The sequence below is a fragment of the Rhamphochromis sp. 'chilingali' genome (assembly GCF_963969265.1).
Source record: "Rhamphochromis sp. 'chilingali' genome assembly, chromosome: 11".
NCBI classification, from domain to species: domain Eukaryota; kingdom Metazoa; phylum Chordata; class Actinopteri; order Cichliformes; family Cichlidae; genus Rhamphochromis; species Rhamphochromis sp. 'chilingali'.
In genome coordinates, this window is record NC_137938.1 from 33,172,649 (window position 1) to 33,200,120 (window position 27,472).

The 27,472-nt window shown below is 39.7% G+C and overlaps 1 protein-coding gene across 6 annotated transcripts; it reads left to right on the forward strand.

The window, feature by feature from the left end:
* The first annotated feature begins 3,846 nt into the window (after positions 1 to 3,846).
* Positions 3,847 to 27,062, forward strand: etv1 (ETS variant transcription factor 1). Of its 6 annotated transcripts, none has more exons than XM_080895997.1 (13): positions 3,847 to 3,984; positions 4,244 to 4,353; positions 4,875 to 4,962; positions 5,272 to 5,319; positions 9,665 to 9,718; positions 15,224 to 15,353; positions 16,148 to 16,336; positions 17,246 to 17,493; positions 20,171 to 20,242; positions 20,343 to 20,411; positions 20,505 to 20,674; positions 22,146 to 22,247; positions 25,289 to 27,062. In XM_080895997.1, exons 2-13 carry the CDS (start codon positions 4,309 to 4,311, stop codon positions 25,508 to 25,510), a joined length of 1,437 nt encoding a protein of 478 aa, XP_080752123.1. In that variant the 5' UTR covers positions 3,847 to 3,984; positions 4,244 to 4,308; the 3' UTR covers positions 25,511 to 27,062. The 6 variants fall into 6 exon arrangements, with proteins under 6 accessions (XP_080752123.1, XP_080752124.1, XP_080752125.1 ...); XM_080895998.1 differs by having other exon boundaries at positions 20,174 to 20,242; XM_080895999.1 differs by lacking the exon at positions 20,171 to 20,242.
* Positions 27,063 to 27,472: the final 410 nt, after the last annotated feature.

A 27,472-nucleotide genomic window follows, 5' to 3' on the forward strand; every position in this document is an offset into this window, starting at 1 on the left:
ATTGTCTCCACCATGTTTGACAGATGATGTCGTATTAATTGAGTCATGAGCTGCCTCTTTCCTTCTAGATGCCTTTTTCCTTCCCATTATTTCAGTACCAGCTAATCTTGGTCATCATCTGTCCAAAGTCTAATCTTTCCTTCCTGTTCTTCGGTGTAAGTTGTGGTTTTGACCTTGTTGCATTTTTAACATTCATGAAGGGATTTCATGATTGCAGACCTTGACAATGATACTCCCCCCTCATTGAGTGTTCTTGACTGGGCTTTCTCTATCCAGTCTTCTGTGGTCTTTGGGGATGTTTGGTTTTGCTGAACTGGCCAATTCCTCCATGTTTTATAAGAATGTAACAGATTCTTGACTTGGACACCACTAAAGTTTTTGCAATCTTTCTGATAGTTTTATTTTGGTCCCCCCCCCCCCCCAAATCTAATGATTCTAAGGCGTCCTAAACTTGCAACAGTATCTCATGGGACTTCATACTATGCAATAAAAAATACCAAATGCAAGTTTGACCCAAGTCCAGATCTTTAATCTGCTTAATTTGTCATGGGACAATGAGGGAACAGCTCTCAATTGTCCAATGATTCTGTGCCTATGAAAATGGGGCACAGATATAAAACATCTGTAATAACATTTGTCAAACCCCTTGAATTAAAGCTGCAAGTCTATACTTCAATCTAATTATGATCATTTAAAGTCAAAGTTAAATGAGGTGGTTTACAGAGGCAAAATTACAAAACTTTTGCTGCTAGCCAAAAACCTATGGACCTAACTGATTCTCTGAGACAATGGCTTTAGTTTCATTTTTGTGCCACTAGTTTGCAGCCATTTGTTTCTAAGCAAACCCAGATAGTACATGGTTTTTCATCTCTTTTCACCAACAGGGAGATATTGACTTGGAATTTGAATCTACATGAATCTCTAATCTCTGTATTATTGTAGAGTCTTTGCTTACAGCACCTGGAGACTGCTATACTATAGCAATCACTATTGCTATACTACATAAATAAAATCGAATTAAACTGAATAACTACTCATTTGTTAGTATAACTTGCCAAGATTAATGCTCATTCCCATTAAATATATTCTGTTCATGTTAGTTTAACACCCTGTGAATTCCTGATCTTCAACATTTGTTTTTCATCTTGCATCCTAGAGGAGATCGCTCTATTTCTCTCTCTCTCTCTCTCACTCCCATGTGAGTGATAGTGAAATTACTAGAATGTAAAAATGTTTGGCAATAAGCTTTCACTTGCCACTAATTTTTCTTCTTCTTCTTTTTTAATAGTACAAAAGAATGCAAGTAATGTTTCAATAAATGCTCAAAGAGGCTAAGCAGCAAATGAAGTGGTTAACTGTCTTTATAATGATTATTCTTGTCCCCTATTTTTAGTCACCTCAATTTTGGCTAAATAAGTACAAGTGAAACACAGTGTAGTAATCTGGAGTAACTTCAGTGTCTTGAGTTTTATTTTTGAAAATAAAACAGATGGGGAAAACCCCAATTATATTCTTTTGGAGTGGCACTTGGTTTAGGGTATTGGCTGTCTCAGTGTCAGATGGGTAGACTCCTGCACTTGACCTGCGTTTCTCCATCCTCAGGGTGTTCAGCAGGAGTGACACAGTACTTCACTTCACATCCACTTCACCTGCCTGGTAATGGAACCCTGCCTGGATCCAAGATGGCACCAGCGTGACCACCACTGACTTCCGATATGCCCGTCTTTCAGTCAAGTGTTTGATGCACTGGTAAAGTTCTCTTTCAGGGTTTTATCCTAGATCTGTTCTGTATCCTGGCAAGCAAATCTATGTTGATTGTTATGCACCCAACACACATTTTTACAAATTACAACTTAGCTGCAACAGCGACAAAAAAGCATTCCTGACAGTGGTAATGATTTTTTTTTTGCCCATGACCTTCTTTCAAAAATAACGCCTGTAAGCTTTAAATATAGGTGTGCAACCAGGAAACTGCAGACATCCTACAACAGTCAGACCAAACAGAAAAAGAGATCTAAGGGGAGAAACTTATCAGATTCACAAAACAAAGTAGTATTTTATTCTAAAAAGTCTGATTCTTTAAATCTCGCAGAATATTTCTTGACATGTACAACACGTTCAAGTTTATTTATTGTTGTGATGTACATGCTGTTCTATTTAACTCAAAGCCACGGTGTCAAACTTCTTTAGTTCATAGACCACATACAGACAAATTTTCATCTTAAGACCAGTAAAATCATTTCATACACACTTAGAAAAAAATTCTAAGAATAAAGAAGTACATTCTGAAATTGTTCATCAGAGCTGTAGCCAAGATTTTTAAAAAGCTGAAACCATAAACCTAAGAAAGACATTCGCCATCCAAATCCCTTAAAAATGTGCCAGACAACAGAAGGCATTATTTTTTATTAATTTTGTTGTCATGTAATGAGTGATCCATTTATAGAACAGATGAAAAACAGCCTGAGATGCATGAGGAAAAATTAGAAATTCCAAAACTATATCTCAATGTTATGATTCAAAGATTCTGTTAAAAAACATATAAAACCATGTAACTTTCCTAATACTTTCACTCCAGGCTAGAATAATTCCAAAAAACAAAAAGATTTTTCTGTCACTGTATTGTTGTATTTATTGGCAGTTTTGGTCCTCGGGGCTGTATGTTTGACATCCCTGCCCTTAACTACTTTGGCATTGAAAATAATAGTTAAATTAAGATTTTGTTATGATAAATAACACTTGCTGGATGTCACATACTTAATATTTTTAGAGTTTATTCGGGCTCTGAGAAGAATTCATGGTAAATTGCGAAAGCGTGTTCATGCGAATAACAAATAAGTACCCATATGTCCAATACAAAATCTTGTTTTGAGTATTGACACCAGTGTCATCAGTTTAAGGCCTAAAAAGAGAAACATAAGCACATCGATATTCTCCGAAATGCTGGTGTTTGGTTATTTCACATAACTAACATTTTCTATGTATTGTTTAAACTGAAGAAAAGAAATGTACAGATCAGACGTAACCTGTTATTAGTATACATTATCACAGTGGCTTTTTGAAGTCATGCCATATTTTTTTCTATTGAAAGAATAAAGTGCATTTGCAACTTTTAATGTTTTAATATCGGTGTTAACTGCTAGTAACTGTACTGGCGAACCTTGGTACTGGTATTACATAATATTAAATGTAAAGCAAATGTTATGCTTTAGCTGTAAAACTGCACGATTAAAACTTTCCATGACATTCAGGTTTGGGATCTGGACTTCCCTCTTAATTTAAAATGGTTTGAGCGGTTCAGTGGGATTTCTTTTTTTTTTTTTTTGTAGGATTTTTTTTCCTGCCCGCTGCTCCTGGACTTTACTTCCAGGTCAGTGCCTTCTGCAGGTCTCAACAAAGTATCCCTTTACAGGAGAGGGAAGAGCTGGCGCTTCAGCAAGTCCCCCTGGAGGCTCTTCAAAACACCGTTACCATGGACACAAACTTGACCGGGAGAAGAGTGAGTGGTGTGTTTGTGTGTCTCACACTGTATGCGATTGCGAAAAAAACGAGAAGGAGAGGGGGTGAAGACGTGCGCGAGAGGGCGGGGGTGTGCAGGTGCAGTTTGCATGTGTTTCAGTGTAAATACAAAATAGTGACACCAAGTTGTCATGAAGTTTGGTGGCTAGTTTCGGCTTAAAAACGCAAAACTCCAAACTTAAACAAAGCGAGATGAGCGCACGACAATGTTGTCATTGACTTCGCCCGCGCTTACCGCCTGCAGCCGTGCGTGATTGACTGCCAGCAATCTGATCCAGTGAAAGACATTGACAACCAATAGGAAACGGAGTGCGGCTTGTTTCCATGGGAGGCCCCGGGAGGCGATGCCAAGCCGCTAGAAAGCAACACAGTGAGCGGGGAGAGGCGCAGGCAGCAGCCGGGACTGTGGAGATCCTGCAGCCGCTCTGTAGCTCTCAGCAAATGAAAGCGGCGCGAAGTTGATAGGTAAGTACCTGTAGTTTTACACACTTCCTCTCATTTCTAAGTTTATTACAGAGCGAAAAACATTTTGGTGCGCCCTCTAGCTCAGCGCGCTGCTCGTTTACGCACCAACTTAACTGTACCGCATGATCGCCGGAGGTGCCGTCGGTCATTCCGGGCTCAGAATAATATCAGAGGGTTCATACACTGAATAAAACAGAGATTTAAACCCGAAGTTCTTCTCCTCCTTATTCCTGCTTCCTATTTATCTGCCTGTTTGAAGGGTGGCCGGACAGGAGACTGGAGACTTTGCAGATTGCTCGCCCGTTAAAGCCACAACAGTGCAGAATGGATGGATTTCACGATCAGCAAGTGCCTTACTATAACTCCAGAGTGAGTGATCACTGCCTCAAAAGAAGAAAAGTTGAAATGAAATCAGTTTCACTCATCCTTCTCTTCTTCCAGCTCCCACCCCATTAAGGAAAATACTTCATCTTGATTTTTTTCTGCCTTTTGTACTGTGGATGGCTGTTCTCTCTAATGCATTCTATTTGTTCTGATCTCACCTCTGTCTTTCTCTCTGCTGCTGCCAACACTCATTTTTCCCTTAGGGACCATTTAAGTTTCATCTAATCATCAAAGATAAACAGCCAAACAAGGTGCCCATTACTTTACCCTGTGTTATTGGTTATGCACCATGTAACAACTTGTTAATTATGCCTGATAAGTGAAGCACAGACCCCTTTGCATGGGTCAAGCTTTAGAAGTGTGTGAGGCATTAATCAGAGGCTCATTGAGGCTCTTTCATTTGCTATTTCAGTTGCACATGTGATGCAGCCAACAACAGAATTACTGCTCCAGCAAGAAGAAGAAAAATTGATGAGTGTGTGTGTGTTTTCTTTCTTTCCCAAAAGCTGCAAGAAAAGACAACGAGCTGCGAGAGGCCAGCAAATGACAGAAAGAGAAAATTCATTAAGTCCGACCTGGCTCTGGACACTGAAGGTAGGACAGAGGGAGAAGTTAATTTCACGGTTTCTAAACATTTAGCAAAATTCAATTGGTTTGTGGCCACCTGTGCTGCTAACTACAGAATCTCAATTACAGCACAGCGGCCTGTGATGATTCTCACAAGCCTCTTTTCAGTGGTCAGAAACACAAATTGACTTGTTATTAGCTGCACACATGCCCAGTGAGCTCCAATGGCATATCAGCCAGTAATAGTGAATGCACTTGTTTCTGATACTTCTCTTGAGCTTTGACTGTTTTTCAACTGCCTTCAAACCTTGATCTCTGCCTCGGCTTCCCTTTCAGAGCTCTTCCAGGACCTCAGTCAGCTGCAGGAGACTTGGCTAGCAGAAGGTGAGTGTTTTAAATCTTGAGCAAAAAAAGGAGGAGAGATGGGTAAAAATGAATAGGTTGTGAGTGTTGGGGGGGGGGGGGGGGGGGAGGCTGCTGCCTGGAGTTACATGCCTAGCGTCGCAGTCCAATTAAAAGCCTGTGTGGAAGAGGCACCTTGTGTGTCATGCATACATTAGAGACTGTGAGCGAGGGGTCTTGAGGGAGACCGAGGAGGCTCTACCCAGAGAGTGTCATCACAAATTACCAGGAGAAGGCTCTCCGACGCTCACTGTCTCTTCTGCTTTTGGCAGGAGCTAACGCGCTGCACGCCAGCCGCCACTACCTCCACCTCCACCAGAGCTCTGCTGTAGCCTACCAGCTCTCTTACTCTCACTCACTCTGTCATCTCCTCTCTCTCCCCTTTCTCTCTCTCTCTCTTTCCCTCTCTCTCTTTGCTTCCTCTCAGCACACCTCTCTATCTTGTACAGCTGTACCTTCACCTTGTCTTCTTCAATTTCATTTCTTGGTGGCAAAAAAAGAGAGAATGGATCTATGAGAAATTTTTTTTCTCCGCAAACTTCCAAAACAGCAGCCAGCTCTCAAAGCGACAATTGATTTTTTTTTTTTTTAATATTACAATTTTCTTGCTTTTTAAATTTTTTTTCTCTAATGGCAAGACTTGCTCATTGTGGTCTAACTGAGACGTGATGCTTCAGGATTTAAGTGCGAGCGTCCTCTTTCCTCCGTGTCTGCAGCACCGAAGTTTTGGTTAGTGGTGAATATTGTTCACTTTTGCTGTATTTCTTTGTGCATGCATGTTGGACTTTTTTGTCGACATCTCAGAAAGATGTAACGTACCTTAATATTGCATGTAATCTCAAAGTTTATATCCAAGTAAAAAAATATTTTTACAGTAAGAAGTATAATTTGAGATATATGTGAAGTGTTTGCTTTGCTTGCAAACAGATGGTGTAAAGTTGTACAGTGTGAGAGAACACAACTGTTTTATAAAGTTGGATTTTGAAGTATTTTTTGCAAATATATATAAACCAGAACAATTAAAACAAATTCTAGTGTTTTGTCTGCAAAATGTCCAAAGCACAGGGTTAAAATGAAGTTTGTAAGTCACTTGATTACAATTGCCCCTATTATTGTACTAGACTATTATTATACTAGACTAATTCTAGACTTTGCTTTACTATAGCTCATTGGCTAATGTATAAAGTGCTATATGTGTTAGAAACTCACTGATTTATGTGCATTTTTCATATAGTTTTAAATTAAGGTTTGATAATGAAATATTAAAATTGAAAATTTCGTAGAAGTGTATAAAACTGGAGTTGGAGTTATTATATTGTAATGCTAAAATGTTCTGCTTCATAATTTGGTTCATTTAAATACATTAACACCAAAAAGCATTTAGTCTAATGAGACGCTGATGTTAGTTTTACTGTACTGTCTTGTTTCATTTAAGTCAATCAAGTCATCTGCAGTTTGTGAATTTAGAATTTTTGTGTTCTGTTACCCGTTTGCAGCAATAAAAGGCTGCCTTCTTTTTTTCTAACAGTTCACACGTCGTAAAGCAATAATTCTAGTTGTCGTAGAATAACGTGTGCAATATAATTAAATAAACTTTAATACTTTTTTTAACCATAGGATAGAGTCGTAAAACATTTACTGGAAGAGTGTCGAGATGAATTTTTCGCTTGCTCCCTTTACGCAGCCAAAGAAGACTCAATCATTTATTCGCTCCATCTATTCTTTAACACATGTAAAAACGCTCGCAGTGCAATCCAAAGCTTTTAAAAAATGAGAAGTATTCTTTAAAACAGATATTGGAAGAGTTGAGCCGACTCGGAGCGGCAGCGAGGTGAGATGAGGCGTCGCGGCTCGCACCGCAGGGTGTGTAAAAGAATAAGACACGATTTTAATATTTCAGTATCCAAAGTGGGAAAAGAGACAGCGGCTGATAAGAGGTATTACTGTTAAAGATTACAGTTCTGCCTGTCATGGATCAATGTGATGATGTGCGCCTCAAGATTGTAGATTTAATGAATGACTTCCTGTCCATTAAGATGAAAAGGAATACCTTCCCATTTCTGAGATTTATTAGTTCAGGTAATTGGAACGAGAGGAGAAATTATGAGCGACAGACTGAATTTCCGACTCCCGAGACCCAAGATGTTGAAGGTTGATCGTTGACATGCGAATCTGTGACCTCCCCCCCCAAAACTACATCTACCTTCTTTCTTCCATACAGTATTTTAAACTCATTTTATTTATTTTTTTTGTCAAAACAACAACAAAAAATGTATTGTACTTCTCAGATTTTTTGCTTTAAGATTGTTTTTCCTTTTTCCTTTGTTCACGCACTGGTGTCTCTGCAAAATTTTTGTGCTGATAGCGTCATTTGTCTTGGAAATCGTCACAGGCAGAATGATAAATTTGTTTAAAACTCAGCCCTGCTTACTGCTGTTGCAGGTTTAGACAACCATTCAAATAGTCTCAGGCCTCGTGTTTACAACCTTCCTCTTCTTTACCTTCGCTCCTGTTTTCCTTCTGTCCCTCTCCCTCCTTTTTTTGGTTTTGTGAATGGCGGCAGATTTCCAACTCTGCCGTTCTCCCCAGGAGTTTGTTGCAGAGATCAGCTGGCTCATTCACAGACTGAGGCCAGTGACTCATCCATCCTGTACTTCCTTTTGGTCACAGAGAGACTGCCACCTTCTTTGTGTTTAATTTATTAATTTATTTTTATTGTTTCTCCTCTGTGTCCGCTGAAGTTTCGAGAGATGTTGTGGTGCTTCAGCTGATTAAGAACTTGGTTTTTTATTAGGAAAAATTTGATTTCTTTATAAGGTTTGAGTAAGTGTTTTCCTAACACTGTATCTGTTACATATTATTACATTTTCTTTAATTTATTACAAAAGTAGCCCTGTGTAAAATCTCCTGTTATGTCTTAATTGTTTCCCACCAACTTAATTCCAAAAGGCCAAAATAGAGAGCTGGTAGCTCTACTACACAAACATATGGAGTGAAGTTGCTTGTGCATATTTATTTTCTGGCGTCTGCACCCGCTTGACATTTTTAGAAAATAAGGAGCAATATCTCCTCTTCATCTGTTAATTGTTTACCCTCCTCAATTCTCACTTCTGGGAAGAGAAATAAACCCACGCTTGACCACATCAAGAGTGACAAAAAAGGAATATCAGTCATTTAAAAAAAAAAATAGGATCTCCAGACATGTCAAGGCATGCTGCACATACTGTGATAATGAGGATCCAGCTCATTTTGTTTATAAATAGATGTGCTAATGACACATTTAAATCTCTTTTTGCCTATCACCAGAGAGACTGAAACTTAAGGGACATGAAGAACTGTCACTGAGTGTAAATATGTGTTATATAAATATGTACATGCCTAATTGGAGCCCGAGTGGAGCAGGGCTTCATTATTTTAGCATTAGCCTGAGTGCAGGGGTGTTTGAAGCGCAGGTGAAGCTTTGGAGGGTTTGGAACAGACCTAACTCGGTAGGTACAGGTGGATTCACCAGTAGGGAAGAAGCCAATTAGATACTGTTAACAATGGGTGTTTGGCTGCTAGCAAGGAGCGAGAGCCGAGGCTGCAGAGCAGTCAATGGACAAGTCGACCTCAGGAAGTGAAAGTAGACGGTCAAAATATTATCTGTCAGGTATGAGTTTGTTGGAAAATATGACTCAACTGCTTTAGTAAATATCAGGGAATGTGTTAGTCACAGCAGTTCAAGGTTATTTAGTCTTTTGATTGCATCAGAATTGTCGTCTTGGGGACTTTTTGTCCCTTTTCAAGCCGTGAAAGTCAGATTTTATTTTCAGAAAGAAAAAAAAATTAAATTAAGCTCTTTTTCTACAACAAATCAAAAGTGTTTTTGCTGTTTTGTTTTCTCTCTCTCTTTTTTAAGGGAATGATATAGATATAAAATTGAAAAGAAGTGCATAGAAAATGGACATTTGAACAACTGGGCTATATTTGGATAACAAATGCGTAAAACGACTGAAAGTTTAAGAATGGATAAAAAAAATCTTTATTAAGATGTGTTTTTTTTAATTCATTAATTGATTTTAATTTGCATGATTATTTCTATGACTCTGAAGATTTACAGCATATTGAAATCTTCTGCACATTTAAAATGATAAACACATTAAAAACACTTTTTTAGGCTTCTTTTCTTTTCTTTTTTAACTGACAACAGAAGCAGGCAGTGCTGGGATTGGCCAAACTAACATCCCAGAGGACTGTTTGCCAGAGGACAAAGCTGTGATCAGTGCTGCGGTGTCCATCAACATCAGAAACAATCAATCCCTTTCTTCTTCTCTGCTCGTGTCTTTAGCTCAAGTTCCCGACAATGATGAGCAGTTCGTTCCAGATTTCCAGACTGAAAACTGTGAGTAAGAAACCATGTCGCTTTTCTCTGTGTCTCTTTGTCTGTGCATGTGTTATGTTTATGTGTGTGTGTGAACATCTGTGGCGTTTTTCTTTTTTTTTCACTCATCTTCACTGGTGTGTTTGTACTGGCGTAAAAAGCAAGTGACTGTGTGTGTTTTTCCATGTCTCTCAGTGCCCTCACCTTTGCTTGCACAAGTGCTCTCAGGAGAGCTGCAGCAATCGTGCAGGTCTACAGGTGCATGGTTTGGGTTGGGGGGTTATCTGTGTGTGTGTGTGTGTGTGTGTGTGTGTGTGTGTGTGTGTGTGTGTGTGTGTGTGTGTGTGTGTGTGTGTGTGTGTGTGTGTGTGTGTGTGTGTGTGTTTTCCCTTGTTGTTCTTGGGACCGCTACTGAGATATTATTGCACTGTGACTTATTTGCATAAGAAAACATCAAAATATTGTGGCTAACTTTTTTTTAGGTAGTTGAAGTGGTATTTTTAACTCCAGGTAGTCCAAACTGCTGTCAGTTGATGTCTGTTTTGAATTTTCTTTTTTAATAAAATCTTAAAAATATGCTCCTCCTTGACCTTTCCCCAAACTCCTTTTTTGTGCAAACCATGGAGTGTGGTTATATTTTCTAAATCAGGCGGTGTAATATTAAGTACTCCTGCATTTACTTGGAGGTTGGCTGGCCTTCTTTTACACTCCCTATCCTTCACTGGAGATTTTAAAGCATGAAAGCAAGTATGATCTGTTTTTTTGTGCTTTTTTCCTCCTTGCTCTACATATTTTATCCAACAAAAGGACAAATTCTGTTTCTAAGAATACTTCCTAAAAGTTTTAAAACATTTTCCAATGTCTGACAAGAGTTCATTTTTCACTCACAGTGATGAGGATAAGCTAGTTGGTCGTACTTCACCTGGCTGTATACGGTGGTTGCACACGGTGACTGGTTACTTGGCACGGCCCATTTCTGGAGGAAGTAGTGCCAAGGTGGGGACAGAAATTGAGTGAGTGGAACTCAGTGGGACCCAGATAGAGCACATGTCTTTCATTTGAGCCAAAATGCACATTAAACTGTGAGAAAAAATACAAAACCTCCCGGTGTCCTCAACACCCTTTAACCTGCAAATGAAAGTTGAACAAAAGGCAGAAGTTAGAGTTTTGAACAAGAACAAAGAGAGAAGGTCACATCTGACATTTAGTTTGGCAACTTTAATTGCATTTCAAGATTTAGTGGTCACAGATAACAGTTTGGTAAAATGAAGCTGTAAGAGATTTGGCATCAAGCGAGATCACAGGCCTTTTAACTCCATGTGACTCAGATCACAGCCTGAGATTATCGAGAAGGTTCCCGTTGGTGGGCTAGATTAGAAACCCGAGAATGGTTTTTCTTTCTTCTCACTTTATTTTGCCACGAGTACTCCTGCTCTCTGGAAATGACAAATCTGAGGGGATTTGCCTGGCTACAGGCACTTGACTTTAGATGTCCTAATCTGATTTGGCTTTTAATTTAACTTATGATTTAAGTTGCTCCAAAAGTGAATAAATGCGCCTTAAATCTAAACACATAAAACTGCATTAAACTAGTTATAATAGTCTAAAAAATCCATTAAATGTCTGCACTTTATTTGATTCGTTTCATTAATTTTACTTTTTATAATTGTTCAGAACGCTACAACACTAAAGACAACTGCTGTGTTAAAGGCAAAACATTTAAACTATGGGTGTGACTTAGCCTTGCCTAAAACCCAACATGGACTAGTGTGGTGTACAGTAGATAACCAGAGGTCACCAAGACTGTCCTGATGCCCTTCAGAGGTAGCCAGGGTGGGTGGCCATAGTGGCAGGAGACTGCTGACCATCTGAATTGTCCTGTTGGCAAACCTGCAGCAGGCTGGAGAGGCACTAACAGATGGCAGGAGGGTGAGGGCACCGTGGTTGGGCGCATGAGCAGGCATCCCAGCCGGCAGCTCTCCCATATGGGTTTTCACCAAGCCGAGAGATGGAGAGGCAAACGGTGAGACAGGGAGAAAGAAAGGTGAAGGTGAGGAGAGATAAAGCTGGAAGTTAACCCTAAAGAAAAGGCAGTGAGAAGATAGGGGCCGTTATGAAAATGGCAATATTAAATACTTTTAATGTCACCGAATCTAGTGAGAAATCCAAAGCTAACAGACAACTGACTCCACACAAATCAGTTACAGCAGCTTTTTCGTCTGTGAGCTCCATTGTTGCTCCAAAAACACTGAAGTGACTCACACTGTTGCACTGGGTAACATCTCCCTTTGTTACGATCAACGTGGGCACTCTCTGTTTTGTGTAAATCCCACATACTACCTCCTTGCTCCAAAAATACTCAGTACTGCCCATGTATGTGTTGTATATGTGTATTAATCTGAAAAAGACTGAGTCTGAAAAAGTGTTTGAGCCAAATTTGTAAAGGTTACAGTGCTTAGCCCTTTAAATAATTTTCATCCTATCTTCAATAGCGTGGTGAAAATAGAAAAACAATACATTATTTACTCAGATTTAAAAAACTAAAAATTGAATTTTACATTAAAATAATTCACAACAGATATTAATATGACAGTTGTGAATTATTAATGAACTTATCAAATTTGATTTAAATCAAACGTAAAACAAGCTAACAGTTAGCACAGTTAGCATTAGCCAAGATGTCCTATTTAGTTTGCTATCGATGTAAGCTAACTGCTACAATTAACAAGAAACATCTTATTTTATTGAGATGAATGTTTTCAAAGAAAATAAATGTTACCCCTAAATTTTTGTTCCTGTACTGCTGAAATAAAATTGGCAACAATAGTGAAATAGCTGTGATTTTATATTCCTAACAGAATAATAATAAAAAATCTGAAAAGAATAGGAAAGACATTTATTTTGAAGGCTTAAATATTGCAGCACATAAGCTGGTGTGTTCTGTATTTTCATGGCCAGACTCATCTTTCCTCATGAGAAGCTGTTGCAGCTTCTCTCAATGTCAACTTTGCACTCTGCGTCTATGCGACACAGAACCAGCATGTGAGCGGCCTCGAAGCGAAAGTGTCCTCAGGCTGAAGGAGGAGAGGAGAAATTTCTTTGTCTCAAACTCCAACACAGATGCTTACCATTAGCATAACTTAGCAGGGAATGGAGGAGTAGAGGAGGTGTAAAATGAGGCCACACGTTACCAGCAGATCTGAGCCTCCATCATTTAACAGCAAAGGCGAGCACCTACAGTAGGTGAAAATGGAATGGAAGGTTTTTCGCTGTTGCCAAAAGACCTGTATTTTTTTATGAATGGACTAGAGAAATATCTGCCAAACGTAGGCTCCCGTTCTGCCAAAACGCACAATTTGTACCTTCAAAGTTGACAACAGCCGGAGCCAACAGTTATCTGATAGTGTACTGAAAGGACTGGCAAACAAACGGCTGCTAAAATAAAAATATTCGAATTAAGTGTTGTTGGAAAATGCAAAAAAAGGTTTTTTTTATTTGCATGTGCCACGATGTTTAAAGGAAATATTTCTGTTTAATCTGTACTGCAAAGGCTAAAGCAAATTGCCCAATGTTTAAGTCAGTGGTACAACGAAGAAAAGAACATTTGCATTCAAAATAGACCCAGTAATTGTTCTAACTGCCTCTTCTTTAAAACTGCCTACCATCTTAGTTAATCAATATGTAGATAATGAGAGCAATCAAGCAGTGATGGGCATGACATTCTGGACTAAAAGGGAAGTCTCTGTTTTAGTCAGAGGCAATGCCCTCGCTATTGATTTGTGTACCTTGGCACCCCGCTGACAAAATCTATTGTGACATTTCCATTTCTAATTTAATGCCCTGTGCTGCAGCACACATGAAGCCATTGTTTAGAGCTGATGTGGCGCTTACGTTTAACGGCAGCATTTTTATAGACGTTGTTTTAATGTCATTTATTGTTAAATAAAGAAAGAAATTATGGTTCAGCTTCAGGTGAGCTGTAAACAAGAAGCCGGTGGAGTCGGCTCTTAAACTAAACAAATTCATGTGTGTTTAGTGTAAACTGTAATTAGCCTGACACTGATTGTGATCTTGACAGCCAAAGCTGAGGTATTGTTTTGAGTCCATAATCTCTTATCAAGGCTTTGCGATGCCAGCGTCAACAAAGGTCTCCCCTCAGGAAATGTCTCTTTGACCTCCGATCGATGACCCAGAAAAGGTCAGGCCCCCAGCGAGGGCTGCAAACAACCCCTGAGCTTTGTCATGCCGGGCCCGTGTGGCCCATCACCCAGGGGGCTCGACTGTGCGTCAGATGGGGTGTTGGCAGATCGACCCCTGCTCGTACAGCAGCTGTCTGTCAGCCGTGAGAAAACTCCTCAAAACATCCTTCTCTCTCAACTCCTTGTAGCCTCAGAGACCTTCTTGTATTTAAAAGAAAAACAGTCCTTAGCCACATATTTAAGTTTCTCTAGTACTCAAATATCTAAATGTTTGCACTTGAGTTGGACCAAGAGTTGATGGACTTTCTCCATTCATAATTCCTGGTTATAAAAGGAGAGGGCCATCTCTCAGTCTAAAACATCAATCAAAAATAATCGTCTTCAACCGCGGCTGGTCCTCTGTTGTGTTTGATAGAGCGCTGTGGGATGGCTTCGCTGTTGCTCTGTGAGCCGTCGCGGTGAGACGCGATTGGCGAGGCAACCTGAGCCTGACTTCATTCTGACTGACTGGCTTTTTCTTCAGAAGCACAGTCAATTGGATTAGCGTTGATCATGACTCTAGATGATGGGATGTTAATCAGGACTGATCAGGCACTTAACAGCCTCTCAGATGCACCGGGCTCACTGTGGGGCCATAGGTAGAGATCGCAGGCCCCCATTCAGATCAATGAGACTTGTTGTTGTCGTCTGGAACTTATTGACAGCCAGCTGAAAGCAGATAAAGCATTTATCGGAGCTCACCGCACACCCTGTTTCATGATTGTCATATTTCACTACCAGAGTCCCCGTCAGGAAAGGCTGAATAAATGGGATTTGAAGTGAGTTGTTTGTGTAAGTGATGGCCTCAGATGTCATATCCTTTGGCAGATGGATGCTTAGAAAAGCAAGTGTTTTTAATATATCCATCACGAGTTCTCTTAATTAGTGATGGCTTGGCACATTCATGCCTGCTTGTATCTGCACTGTAACATGACTTTTTCCATTGTGGGTAAAGCTGCTGTGTGCAGTTCTGAAATTTAATTGTATTTTAAGTTTTGAAATTGAATCTGCTGTACTTAAATAAAACAAGCAGTATTTTTTTTCCAGACTGTGATCATCTCATTTAATTTTTGTGAATGATCTGTCAGATGTAAATGAAGACAGCGGTTTTAGTTTTCATTCATTTATTTTTTCCGTCCTGTGATTGTACGAATTCTGTCTCAGGTACTTACAAGCCAATCCAGAAACAGTCTGCTGCTAAATGAACAAAAAAATAGTCACAATGTTAAAAGATGTTACAGTTTGACAGAGTGTAAATGTTAATTGTTCTTCCTCCTTCCCATCGTAGTGGCGTTCCACGGACTGCAGCTGAAGATCAAGAGGGAGCTGCACAGCCCGTGTTCAGAGCTGAGCTCCAACTGTAGCCAGGAGCGGCCCTTCAAACTCCAGTATGGAGAGAAGTGCCCGTACAGCATCAGGTGGGCTCCCCCCCACCGACACTTAAAACATCTTTTACAAATTATTTAAATGCTTTTGTACATGATACCTTTTTCAGATTTGTAAAGAAAACACAGAAAATAACATTTGGTTCCACATTCCTCACTTTAACAGAGGAATAAATGCAGGTGTGAAGGTTTATTGTAGGACAGTGATGACTAAATACTCACTTTAGCTTATCGTCAGTTTACTCTTGGTGAAGAATCTTTATGCTTTCTATACATTTGACACTTTTTTGGCTTTTTCATTCTGCATTGTAATTTTTATTTAACTGGAAATGACTTGCTAATCATTCCAAACTGCAAATCAAAGGACATCGAGATATGTACAGCTTTGGGTGGTGACTCTGAAGACATTAACGAGATATTTCCAATCAGAGGTATTTATGTGAGATTATGGCAGTCATGTTAGTTTTAATTGTCTGTTATAACTGAACTGAATCAGAGGGTTTCTGGAACCGCTGATTATGGAGTGGTTTAAAATGCCATTGATTCTAACTGCAGTCTGACATAAATGCCCTGAGGTAGTTTGTGATGCATTTCTTCACTTTGTGACATCTGCTCACAAGGCTTCATAATTTATACAGTAAATCAAATCGGTTTAGAAAACAGTGAAAGGATAGTTGAGTGGGTAGGGCATTTGTTCCAAACTACCCTAAATACAGACATCTTAAGACGAAGCTATCAGTTAAATAATCCTTAATTAAAAAGAGTTTAAATCGTGTAACGTACACTGGCAGTAACACAGGCATCTTTGACTCTTGCTATTACCCCAGTGCCTATGAGCAGAAGCAGCCCACAGGAATGAAGCCCTCCAGCCCAGTGACACCCCCCTGTAGCACCCCTGTGTCCCCACTTCATCATGGCTCACCCACGACGGCCCCAACGCCCAAACCAGACAGGACCTACACCCACATACCGCCCTCGCAGGCTCTCCCTGATAACGCCTACACTATGGACCACAGGTACTGCAGCCTGCAGCCTCTTACATTTACATCACATTTACATCTGGTGATCTTAGCTGGCAGTTGTACCAAGGATAGATTACAATAAGGTCACAGCAGCAGATGCACATCTGAGTTTCTGTTTTTCATTGAGTGAATCCTCAGTGGGCGGGGCCTGCAAACGACAACTTTCCCAACCATCGAATGCCATGTGGTCATCACTTGACTTTAGTGCTTTGAAATAGAGCTCATTCAATAAATCAATAGCAGAATGGAAAAAACAAAACAACAAACAGACCTACTAAGTTAATTATTTCAAGCAAAAGATTTTTTTAGGTGTGAATTTTCCAGTTTAGGAGTAAAAATGTCAGATTTCTCTTATAATGTAATATAATGGATTTAAATGACACTTCCCTTGTGATTCTCAAATTCTTAAAGGAGAATAGAGTTAGCTAACATTAACATCCCTCTGCACAGTAACACAGTTGGCGGATGTGCACTGTATATAGAAAATACTTTATACATGAAACTTTTCAAAACAAGTTTTGTGGATTTTTAGAGTAATCAGGACACAAGAGGCATTTTACTTCTGAGTTACTCCCATGAGCACCACAAGCCAAGTGCCATAGGATAAACATGTATATTTGATTTTGGTTTGAGATTCTTTAATTCAATTTTCAGACAAATATTCCAAACCTTTCCTTTATTTTTTGTTTTTGTTGGTCACCTGTAGGCATAAACATAGGGGAAACAAAAAGGCAAGCACTTGAAAACATCATTACGGATTTCAGAATTTTCACTTCTATTATTGATTCATTGATTAGTAAAACAAAATGTACATGTTCTTGATTTATCTCCTTTTTGTCTCATCAAGTCGTTCACAATCAGGAGTCAGTGTCATGAATCCACTGAATTTGTCGTCTGTCTCAGATTTCGACGTCAGCTCTCAGAGCCTTGCCACTCGTTTCCCTCCCCGCCGACAATGGCTCGGGACGGCCGGCCCATCTACCACAGGCAGATGTCGGAGCCCAACATCCCTTTCCCTCCTCAAGGCTTCAAACAGGAGTACCCCGACCCCCTCTTCGAACACCCGGCCATGATGGGGGCCCCTATTCCCCACACATACCCAGCCGGCATGATGATCAAGCAGGAGCCGAGGGACTTCACCTATGACTCAGGTGAGCGATTTGAAAAGATTTCTGTTGTTTGTGCTCCTTCAAACTCCTCTGGTAAGTGAAAGAGCAGAGAAGTGATAGCTGCCAGAGCATTATCATTTCAGGAATGAGAGAAGACATGGCGGGAGGGGGCGGTTTTATTGAGTTTGCCCATTATTAGGGCAGGGGATCTGGTTGGGCTGGGTGTCTGTGCTGTTCGCCATTTCCTGTGGTGCTCTAATAGAAAAAAAGGAGGGGGCTGAGCCTGGTCACAATCCAGAATCTGCCCTCCCACGCTTGTCCGCTCCCTTCGGTTAGAGAGTAAAGGGACCTAATCATCAGCCAGAGGCTCTGTGGAGCCTCTGTGGAGCCTGAGGCTACCTCAGGACATGAATGAACATTCGCCGGACTGCCGGGTTCATTCAGAAGGCGACAGAGTGGACCCAGGAGAGGAAGAGCTGGAGGAGAGTGTGTGTGACCAGTCAGGGGGAAAAAGCAACCTCCAAACACCAAAACATGTGGTGCCTCATTCACATCTCTTTAAGTTACACCTGGTTTTCCTAACAGCAGCTCTGCAGTTTTTGTCATTGAGGAGTCAGGCAGCTGTGATTTTTGGTGTTTTCTCGCTTTTCCAGTGGCAACGTTACTTTGCAATAGATGTGTTTACCGAGTTTCACAACTATGTGGCTTCTAAATGCCAATTAGCACAACTGAAAAATGTATCAAAAAGAGAAAAAAAAAATAGAAAAGAAAAGAAAAACAAGGTTCGGTCCAAAATAACCCTGTTTTTTCACAGTTTCTTGGGTTTCTTCTGGCCTATTTGCAGCAATGTTATTTGCATCAACCATTATTCTCTTGTTTTATTCCGGTTTTTTGTTCGCAAATTTGGCCAAATACAGGCAAAAATTACAGAGCCCAAAATGACACTGGCAGCTTGATTTTCTCTTTAGTAATAACAGTCAATTCTTACATTTCACATTTCAGTGTTTTTTCATAGATAAATGAAATGGCTTTAACAATTAGAAGAATTGTTATTGATACAAGTAAACTGTCTACAAAGAATTGTGTGCACTCATAAAACAAAAGTGGTGAAATATATTCGATCAACTGTTAAAATACCAAAAGGTCTTCCTTGTGTTGTGTCCACTACTTGGACCAAGATGTCCAAGAAGGAGCATCAGAGTGAATTTATTAGCAGCCACAGTGGGGCATGTTGACTGGAGCTGGACTGTTGAGAAGGATGGGAGGGGATCTGGTAATTTCATTAGCAGCAATTTCCTCTACAAGTCCATTACTTTGATGAAGCTCAGAGAAATATTTATGGGTCTAAATGAAGGGCTTCAGTCTGTTTATTGAACATTCACTTTGCAGCCCATTTGGCTGTTTTTTTGATCGCAGCATCTCATCTGTGTTGTGGGAGGTTTGGACATATACAGTAAATGGAAGAGTCGATTGGACAATGTAGTAAATCCAACCGGTAAATGAAGGAAGAGAATTATGTAGTGGGGCATTTCTATCTTAACCATTTAAACCTACGGTTTAAAAAACTGCTTATGTCTATATAAAATTACATTTTTGGTTTAAGAATTATTCAAACCACAAGTCTTTATTTGATCTCTTGTTATAGCCATGATATTGATAAACCACGAGTGAGAACTTTTAAAGGTGCAGTTCACTCAAAAATCTATTTTAGTTGGTTGGTAGATCTTATAAGGAAAAGAGGTGCTTTGAAATCAACAAGGTGGGTGCGATTTAGGAAAAGGCAGATATTTCTAGAGCTGATATCTTTAAACCTGGCAAATTTGCATTAAAACGATCTAAACTTGGAAAAAAACAGAACCAGAGGAAGTGTGTTGGGGGGGTGAATTGTTCCTTTTTGACCCCAGAAAAGTGACCGTCTGCATTTTGCGCAGTTTATTTTAACATCATCTGAAATGTTGCTCAAACATCAGGACTCAATGTTAAATATGTATAAAGTATAGAATCAGCGAGTATTTATCACCACTGAAGAACTGAGCTGATCTGTCTCCTCAGGCCAGTGTGGGCGTGGCCTGATGAACAGCGAAAAGCATCATAAACAACATCAAAAAGTGTTTGTTCACGTTTTGAATGTATTGGTAGTATATCTTGACTGTTTTACAAAAGCATGTGTTCATTTCAAACAAGTGAAGAACTCGTGAAGAAAAATAAAATGTGAAACAAAGCAAACAGCTTTGGCAGAAAACTGTATACTCACACTGGATGCAGTCAGTCATAATAAGAAGCTGATTGAGAAGATACACGTCAACCGTTTTAGCTAAACGTGCTGCAGCTGCACAGCGAAAACGTCAAAGAAACTAACACCTGCAGGTCCGTTTAGTTTTGATCTCAGAACGTGTGTAAAATAATCATCATGAGCCCTCGTATTATGAAAAAACTTACATCGTGTCAGCTCCTGTTTTCACACGAGCGCTGTGTTTTATTCAGTTGTAAATCTTCCTCTGAGTGGAGATGCTCGGGGCTCGTATCGGCAGTGTGATATAGTGAGCTCGCCCGTGGCTGGAAGCCATCGCAGCGCTGATGCTGAAGGGCATTTTCTTTAATCAGAGCCAGTGGTGCATTGAGTGAACAGGCTTTGACTGCTCTCAGATAACTGAGATAGTGTTCTTAATGCTGCCTTCGGGCCCTTTAACACCCACTCTCATTCTTGCCTGGGTTTCAGCAGAAGTGCCTAGCTGCCATTCTGTCTACTTACGGCAAGACGGCTATCTGGCTCACACTAACAGGACTGAAGGTACCAACGATGTTACGTGTGGATGTTGTGGTGGTGCACGTATAGGTTTTTGCTTCATGTGATATCAAACTATCTTTTTTTTTCCGATCTTGTTTTCCAGGTTGTATGTTTGACAAAGTGGCGAGGCACTTCTACGACGATACCTGCGTGGTGCCTGAAAAGGTGGAAGGTGAGTCCTGCAGTGACTCTTAAAATGAAAAGTATGCCACGTACCAACGATTCTGCCCATCATACAATAACCATTTTGCCCCGTTTTCTGTAGGCGACATCAAACAGGAGTCGGGCTTGTACCGTGAGGGCCCGTCGTACCAGCGCAGAGGCTCGCTGCAGCTCTGGCAGTTCCTGGTGGCTTTACTGGATGACCCGTCCAACTCCCACTTCATTGCCTGGACCGGCCGTGGCATGGAGTTTAAACTCATTGAGCCAGAAGAGGTAAGAGACAAACAAAAGGCACTGTCACAAAAAATCGTATTTTTCTATATTGTAATCCTCCTTTAAAAAATCAGTTTTTATTTTTCATGGCTTTTATACTTAAGCTTTTTGGACAGTCTTAGGTAAATGTTGCATTGTATTTCACTACATATATTGTTCAATAAAATCTTTAAGAGGTTTACCTACTTTCAGCTACTCAGAAGTAAATATTTGCTGCTTTGGACCGTTTTATGTAATTACAACTTAAATATATTTGGTTCGTAGACTTTTGGTTAAAAAAATGAAGTGATTAAGCAGTGAAAGAAGGTAAGAAGGTAAGGTAAATCACTGCAAAACCAAATGAGGTCAGAGGTCAACGTGTGAATCAGTAATATTTTCTGCTCTCAAAATGCAGTAGACTTCTTTAAAAAATAGTTCTTACCGATCAGAAGACAAAGAGAGGAATCATTCTAACTGACAGGGAGCAAAAACGTCTTACATTTAAAAATATATATATTATTGCTTTTCTTTAACACACAGGTTGGGGTAAGGGTTTGGAGTTAGGATTGGGATCATCACAGACGATGACTTGGACCTCAGAGGGTTATATATTCTACAGTCCACACTAAAGCCAACCAAGTGACCCTGATGACCTGCTCCTGTTAAATATTTCACAGGACATATTCCTAAAAATATAACCCATGTTGGCGGTTGGGCCTTTTGAAATGGAAACAGAGGCAGGGTTTGTGTATGGCCACATCACACACAGTGGGGCTCAGTCACTGCTGGAGGATGAAGGAGGATGCAGGGTGCAGGCAGGGGGTGAAAGTGTAGAATGGAGGAGATAGATGAGTACCGGGCAGTGGTCCACGCAGCCCGATGGTGTCTAGAAGCACGAGCCAGCTGCACCTAACAGGGGGCCCCATTCATGCCATCAGGTGACCAAACGCATTTGCTTTGAGGCGCCGCAGACAAACGTTAGGTAGCGGTTTCTGCATTTGCAGCATGTCAGCGGTTGTGGGGACAAGAAAAAATGTGAAAAAGAAAAAGCAGAAAAAACACAGTTGCATTGATCGGGGAAGGTATTATAGGAGATAAACTGTGAGAAACAAACAAAAATGAAAGTAAAAAGCAGAGTTTTAAAAAAGCAAGCAGCTAAGAGAATGCCGTGGGGCTGTGGGTTTGGACCGTGAGGCCGGGTGGCGGGTGGTCTGGTAGACAGGTGCTGTAACATCTGCTGCCTCCTCCGCTGGGTGTGTGACAAGCTCCTAATGAACACATCCCTGGTCAGGTCTGCACAAGCTGGACGCGCTCTAATTACTGTTATTAGGAAAATATGGATCGCTAAGTTTGTTTAACATTTTAGCTGCTGCAGCGTTCCTGTCTGGAAATCAGGGCAACCGTGCTCGTTTGTGTTAGATAAGTTTGCTTTCTGATAATGCTCTGTTTACTGACTGTCTTTATTGTCTTCATGTTCGTGTGTGTGATAAAGGTGGCACGTCGGTGGGGGATACAGAAGAACCGGCCAGCGATGAATTACGACAAACTCAGCAGATCATTGCGCTACTACTACGAGAAGGGAATCATGCAGAAGGTAAAAAAAAAAAAAAAATACAAAAATTGTATCAACCAATTATAGTTCATCTGTTACACTGAAAGGGATCCAAAACTGTTCACCTTTTTTCTAAAAGATTTTTTTGATGTAAACATAGTATGAAAACTACTCATTTGGCTGCTATACCTGGCCTGTGTTAAAGGTGCTCCCATTCCCCCAGGTGCCTTATATAAGGAAAAGAGTGTCTCAAAAATGGTGAAACAGCTAAAAAAGTTCATTTACACTTTATAGCTGAGAAATTGTAATTGTAAAGCTTTTTTCTGTATTGTGTGCAAAAATCAGTTTTTGCCAGGCTTGCGGCTCGTGTCCGCTTTACTAAAGTGAAACCCAGATATGTATGTTAATTTATCAAGTTATTCTTTGAATTAATCTTCATTATAGTGCATGTAGTATTTATGTAGTATATGTAGTAATGCCAAAAACAGATGTTTATAAACAGCAAACAAATGAGTAATAAATACATATATTTCTTCTTCTTTGCAAGCTACATATTCATTATATAAGGGAAAGTAATCAGTTACATCATCACCATCAAACATCACTGTTTGATGAACCAGCTACGTCAAAGTGTCCCTGCAGTAAAACAATTGTTCAGCAAAATATTTACAAAAACAATAGATGTGCAAATAATGACCATTCTTTTTGAGATCAGCTACCACGCATGTATAATTTGTAAGGATTTGAGTGTTATACAAATAATTTCCATAAGCTGTATAGATGTTGATTAACTTGGTACTGGACTAAGTTTCTTTCAGATCAATTAGTGCGTTTAGAGTTAGGACCTACACTGCATATGCTGTGATCATTGTCATAAGATTATTTATGCAAAAATACTTCAGATCAAGAGTAATGATTTTTTTTTTAACAGAATACTGGATAAACACACTTTTCTGTCAGGTTTTTTGTTTCCTGAGGTATTAGTTTGACAGTTAGAAGCATCTCCAGAAAGCATTCATTAATAGGCCGGTCAGAAGAGGTTGAGCACTTTTAGGTGGAATTATACTTTGCTGGTTGGAGGTCAAGAACTGCTGGCCAAGTTTAAATAAAATAAGGAAGAAACAGCAAAGAAAACATAAATCTGCTCCTGAGATCACTTTTACCTCTGAGAAGCGATGAACAGTTTATAGCTCCTTTATTTTCTACCAAATCCACGTGTGACATAAGACGTTTAACCCTTTAAGACCTACCATAGAACCAAGTTCGCCAGAGCTTATATTATATTTTTACATGCTGTGGAGCCATTTTTGGGAGCATTTCAAGTTGCTATACATCAATACAACCATTATAGCCCAAACTTTAATAATATGTCTGCATTAGGTGCATAGTAATTACATAAATTGCAAAAAAGTGCAATAAACTACAAAAAAATTGAAAATCGTTTTTGTTTTTTTAACATATATTTCTAGTTAGAGAAATTTAAGAGGCTTATCCCTCAAAACTGTAAATACAAAAAAGTTACACAAACTAGTTTCCCACCACAGGAAATTTATTTTGAGTGTCTTCATAGTTTTATTTTTGAAATACACCAATTTTTATATACTGCAGGAAAAACGAAAATAAATATTATAGTGCAAATTTGCAAAATAACAGCATGTGCATCAAAATAAACTATTTCCAGCAGTGCAATATGAGTCTTAAGCATCCCAGAAACGACACAGAAAGTCATAAAGTCAAACATAACTTTTTAAAACACATAACAAGTAAAACACAAGCTCATAAGGCCCCGATCGCAAAAAACTACATTTCCGCAAAATGACGTCACTTCCGGTTTCGGGCAGGTCATGCGGTCATGTGATAGTTCGCGCTGATGGACGTAGGAAGTGTTACAAACAGCTGATGGATCGGCGAAGCGTGTTTCTGGAATATCATGTTTTTGTTGCTGCAAGTGATTTTTATGCAGTTTTTGCAAAGCTATATGTGGAAGGAAACTGTGACCTAGGACAAGCTGATGGCATAAGATGTAAGTACAACTCCTCCAGTTTCATATGCAAAAAAAATTATTGCGCTAGCTTACTTGGTTTCAGAGCTACCGGGATTTAAAAATAGTTACGCAAAACAGAGCGTGCCCGCTCCGATCGGCTGTAAAGGGTTAAAAAAGCAATCAGTGTCTCAAAGATAATTTTAGAAAACTTAGTAAAACCACTCTATATAATTTATTCTGGTGTTTTAAAATAACTCTTTTAATGGATAAGCTGTTTTCGCTTAGGTTGGGGATAGTTCATTTGTTTGAAGTGGGTTTGTATAAAACACTGATCCACAAAAAAAACAAACAAAAAAAAACAATACATGGTGGTTAGGATGCCCCAAAGCAACAAAGGGTACCAGCACAGAAGCTAAAGCCACGTGCTGCTGTGCTCTAGATCAGGAGCACGAAGCATTTTAGTCACCTAAAAGTAGTTTTTGTGCACTTTTTAAAATATTTGACTATTTAACGATTGGAGAATTGTCAAGTCATTGTATCCACATCAAAGCCAGCAGATACTATTTACGAGTTACTGGACTATTGTTGTCTCGTTTGGTTGGTTGGTATGTGTTAATGTGTGATGCTAGTGTTTTAATGGCTTAATTTAGATCAGATTCGATGTGTGAAAACGCAAAAGTCACACGGCATTAGAACGGCCATTTTTTATTTTTATTGTGAGTGGGGGCGGGGCTCCATGAGTCAGAGAGTATAATGAGAGAGCAGAGATGCAAATACTGCAGATTTTAATGAAGCTTTTTGTAAACAAACATCAAATGATATGGATACAAATGCTATTAACTAATCCTGTATCTTGTTTGAAAACACTTAAAGCTCAAAGCACCTCTTCTTTAGTGCAGTGTGGAGGCCAAAGCAGAATGTTGATGACATTTGGAGATCAGCTTTAAAAGTTTAAAAAATGTTTTTTTTTTGTTTTTTTTTAAAGATATTTAATCTTTTTTTTCCATCTGGTGGATTAAAGTGAAAGATTACACTCAGTCACTGTAGAATATGCTGTGGAAAAATGGTTTAAAAACAAGACCTCTCCGTCTTTCTCCAGGTGGCCGGCGAGAGATATGTCTACAAGTTCGTGTGTGACCCCGAGGCCTTGTTCTCCATGGCGTTTCCTGACAATCAGCGGCCGGTGCTGAAAACTGACATGGAGCGGCAGATCAACGAGGAGGACACGGTGCCGCTGTCGCACTTTGACGAAAACATGGCATACGTACAGGAGGGACCCTACTGCCAGCCGCACCCCTACAGCGAGGGCTACGTTTATTAACGTCAGCCCCACAAAACCCACACCTCCACCCTACCCTCCTCCCAGCTGCCTCCATCCGTACACATGAGACTGTCGTGTCCTCTAACTCGCAGCCGCTCGGGGAATTAGACTGAACACACACATGCAGCGGCGCTTCCCTTCCCCTCTGTCTCAAACACGTACACGTCCTTTTGCTCTTGTCTTTCTGACCGCACAGCAAGATGGAGAGTGCACTTTATGGACCGGAATGGCACGATGTTAGCCTGCCGGGGGCTAGCTATGTGATTGGCTTTTTACTCATTTATGTTTGTACATTAATGTGGGAATCATTCCGTTTGTTTGGTTGTTTTTTGAAGTCCTTATGATTTTGAGCATGTGCCGCCCTAACGAGACTGGACTAATTTACGGTCACTTTGATCTCCTGCTAAAGAAACCGTCTCATCTACACTCACAAAAGATGGCCATTTGTTTGACTGTCTTTCTTTTTGTCTTCATCCTGTACTGGAAACGTGTTAACGATACTTTTATGGTGAAGTGACATGATTATAGACTTGAAAAAGTAATGTGATTATAAAAGAGACATTTAGCTATCAGTGAGAACTGCCCCGCCACCGGTCTGAACACCGCACCTCTGTCCGTCAAGGCCCGTCGTCCAATCAGACTGTAGATTTCATCATGTAGGTGTTGTAATGACATAAACTCCACTGGATCCTCAGCAGCTCAACAACCTTGTGGGTCAGTAAAGATGAGACTTTCACTTACAAGGACGCACTCCGGGAAAAAAAAATGTCTGGATGACAAAAAAAATACTTTCTCTGCGTCACACGTGAATGGCCTGTGTTTAGGATCGAAGACAAAGCTACAGGCTGCTGTAAAATAAGTCATTCACTGTAAACAGCAGTGTAATGCGTCAGAGCAGGAGTCACTCATTCGTCCTTCAGGTGTTCAGTTTTTCAATGGATAACAGGTGAAAAGTGTATGTACAGTCGAAGTGGTTACAGCAGCCAGTCAGTTCATATTCAGGATAATGTTTGCATCCCCAGCTAAAAAACAAAAAACATCTGATTTCATTGGCACAGACAATAAAAAGGAAAAAAAAAGATATAAAATCGAATTTCTCCCTTGAATTGTTTTCGGTTTTGTTCCAGGTGAACGAGAGGTGTATATTTTGCTTAAAAACTGTTGCTTTGCCATTAATAGGTTGCTTTTTGGTTAAAAAAAAAAAAAACAACGTAAAAGAAATATTTAGAGTTTTATAATGTGATGAATAAAAATCATGGTATATTAAATTGTTCCATTGTATAATCAGGTAAATGCACATTTTGTTGCTGCTTCAAATTGTAAGTGTATTTTCTAGTCTCGAGAAAATGACAACAGGGGGGAAAAAAGAAAAAAAAAACAGTGCAGCAGCTATGGCCTGCTATTCTGGATTTCTCTTTATTTTTTGTCTCTTTTTTTCCCGTCAATTTCAGCATTAAAAAAATTACTCTGAATTTTGTTCTCAAGATTCACGTGTGTGGGATGGGATTGGCAATAGGAAAAATTCTGTAATAAAATAGTTCTGAAAAACAAAGTGATGAGCACTTCTCAAATGTTTTAATTGATCATAATATAAAGAAAAGTTTAAGAGCTTCAGTGTTTCTTCTCTTGGCAGTTTTATGTATTCCTTACATATGATAAATCTTTTTTTTTTCAATCAAGCTGAATATTTATCATGTCTGTCCCGACAAGGTCATAAATTTACAAAGTGGAAGTGGGAAAAGAAAACACCATAGCAGGTGTGTGTGTGTATGTGTGTGTAGACTAGCAGATTCTTGTCAATTTCCAAGTTGGAAAGAAAACTCCCAATCACAAAGTGACACCTGAGGAAAAATCAATGGCTAATTTAAGACCTCGCTTTTTCATGTAGGTGAATTGTTTCTGTCCTTTTGTGTCTGGTGCTGGCAGTAATGGAAAAAAAAAACAGCAACAAAAAAAGCAGCA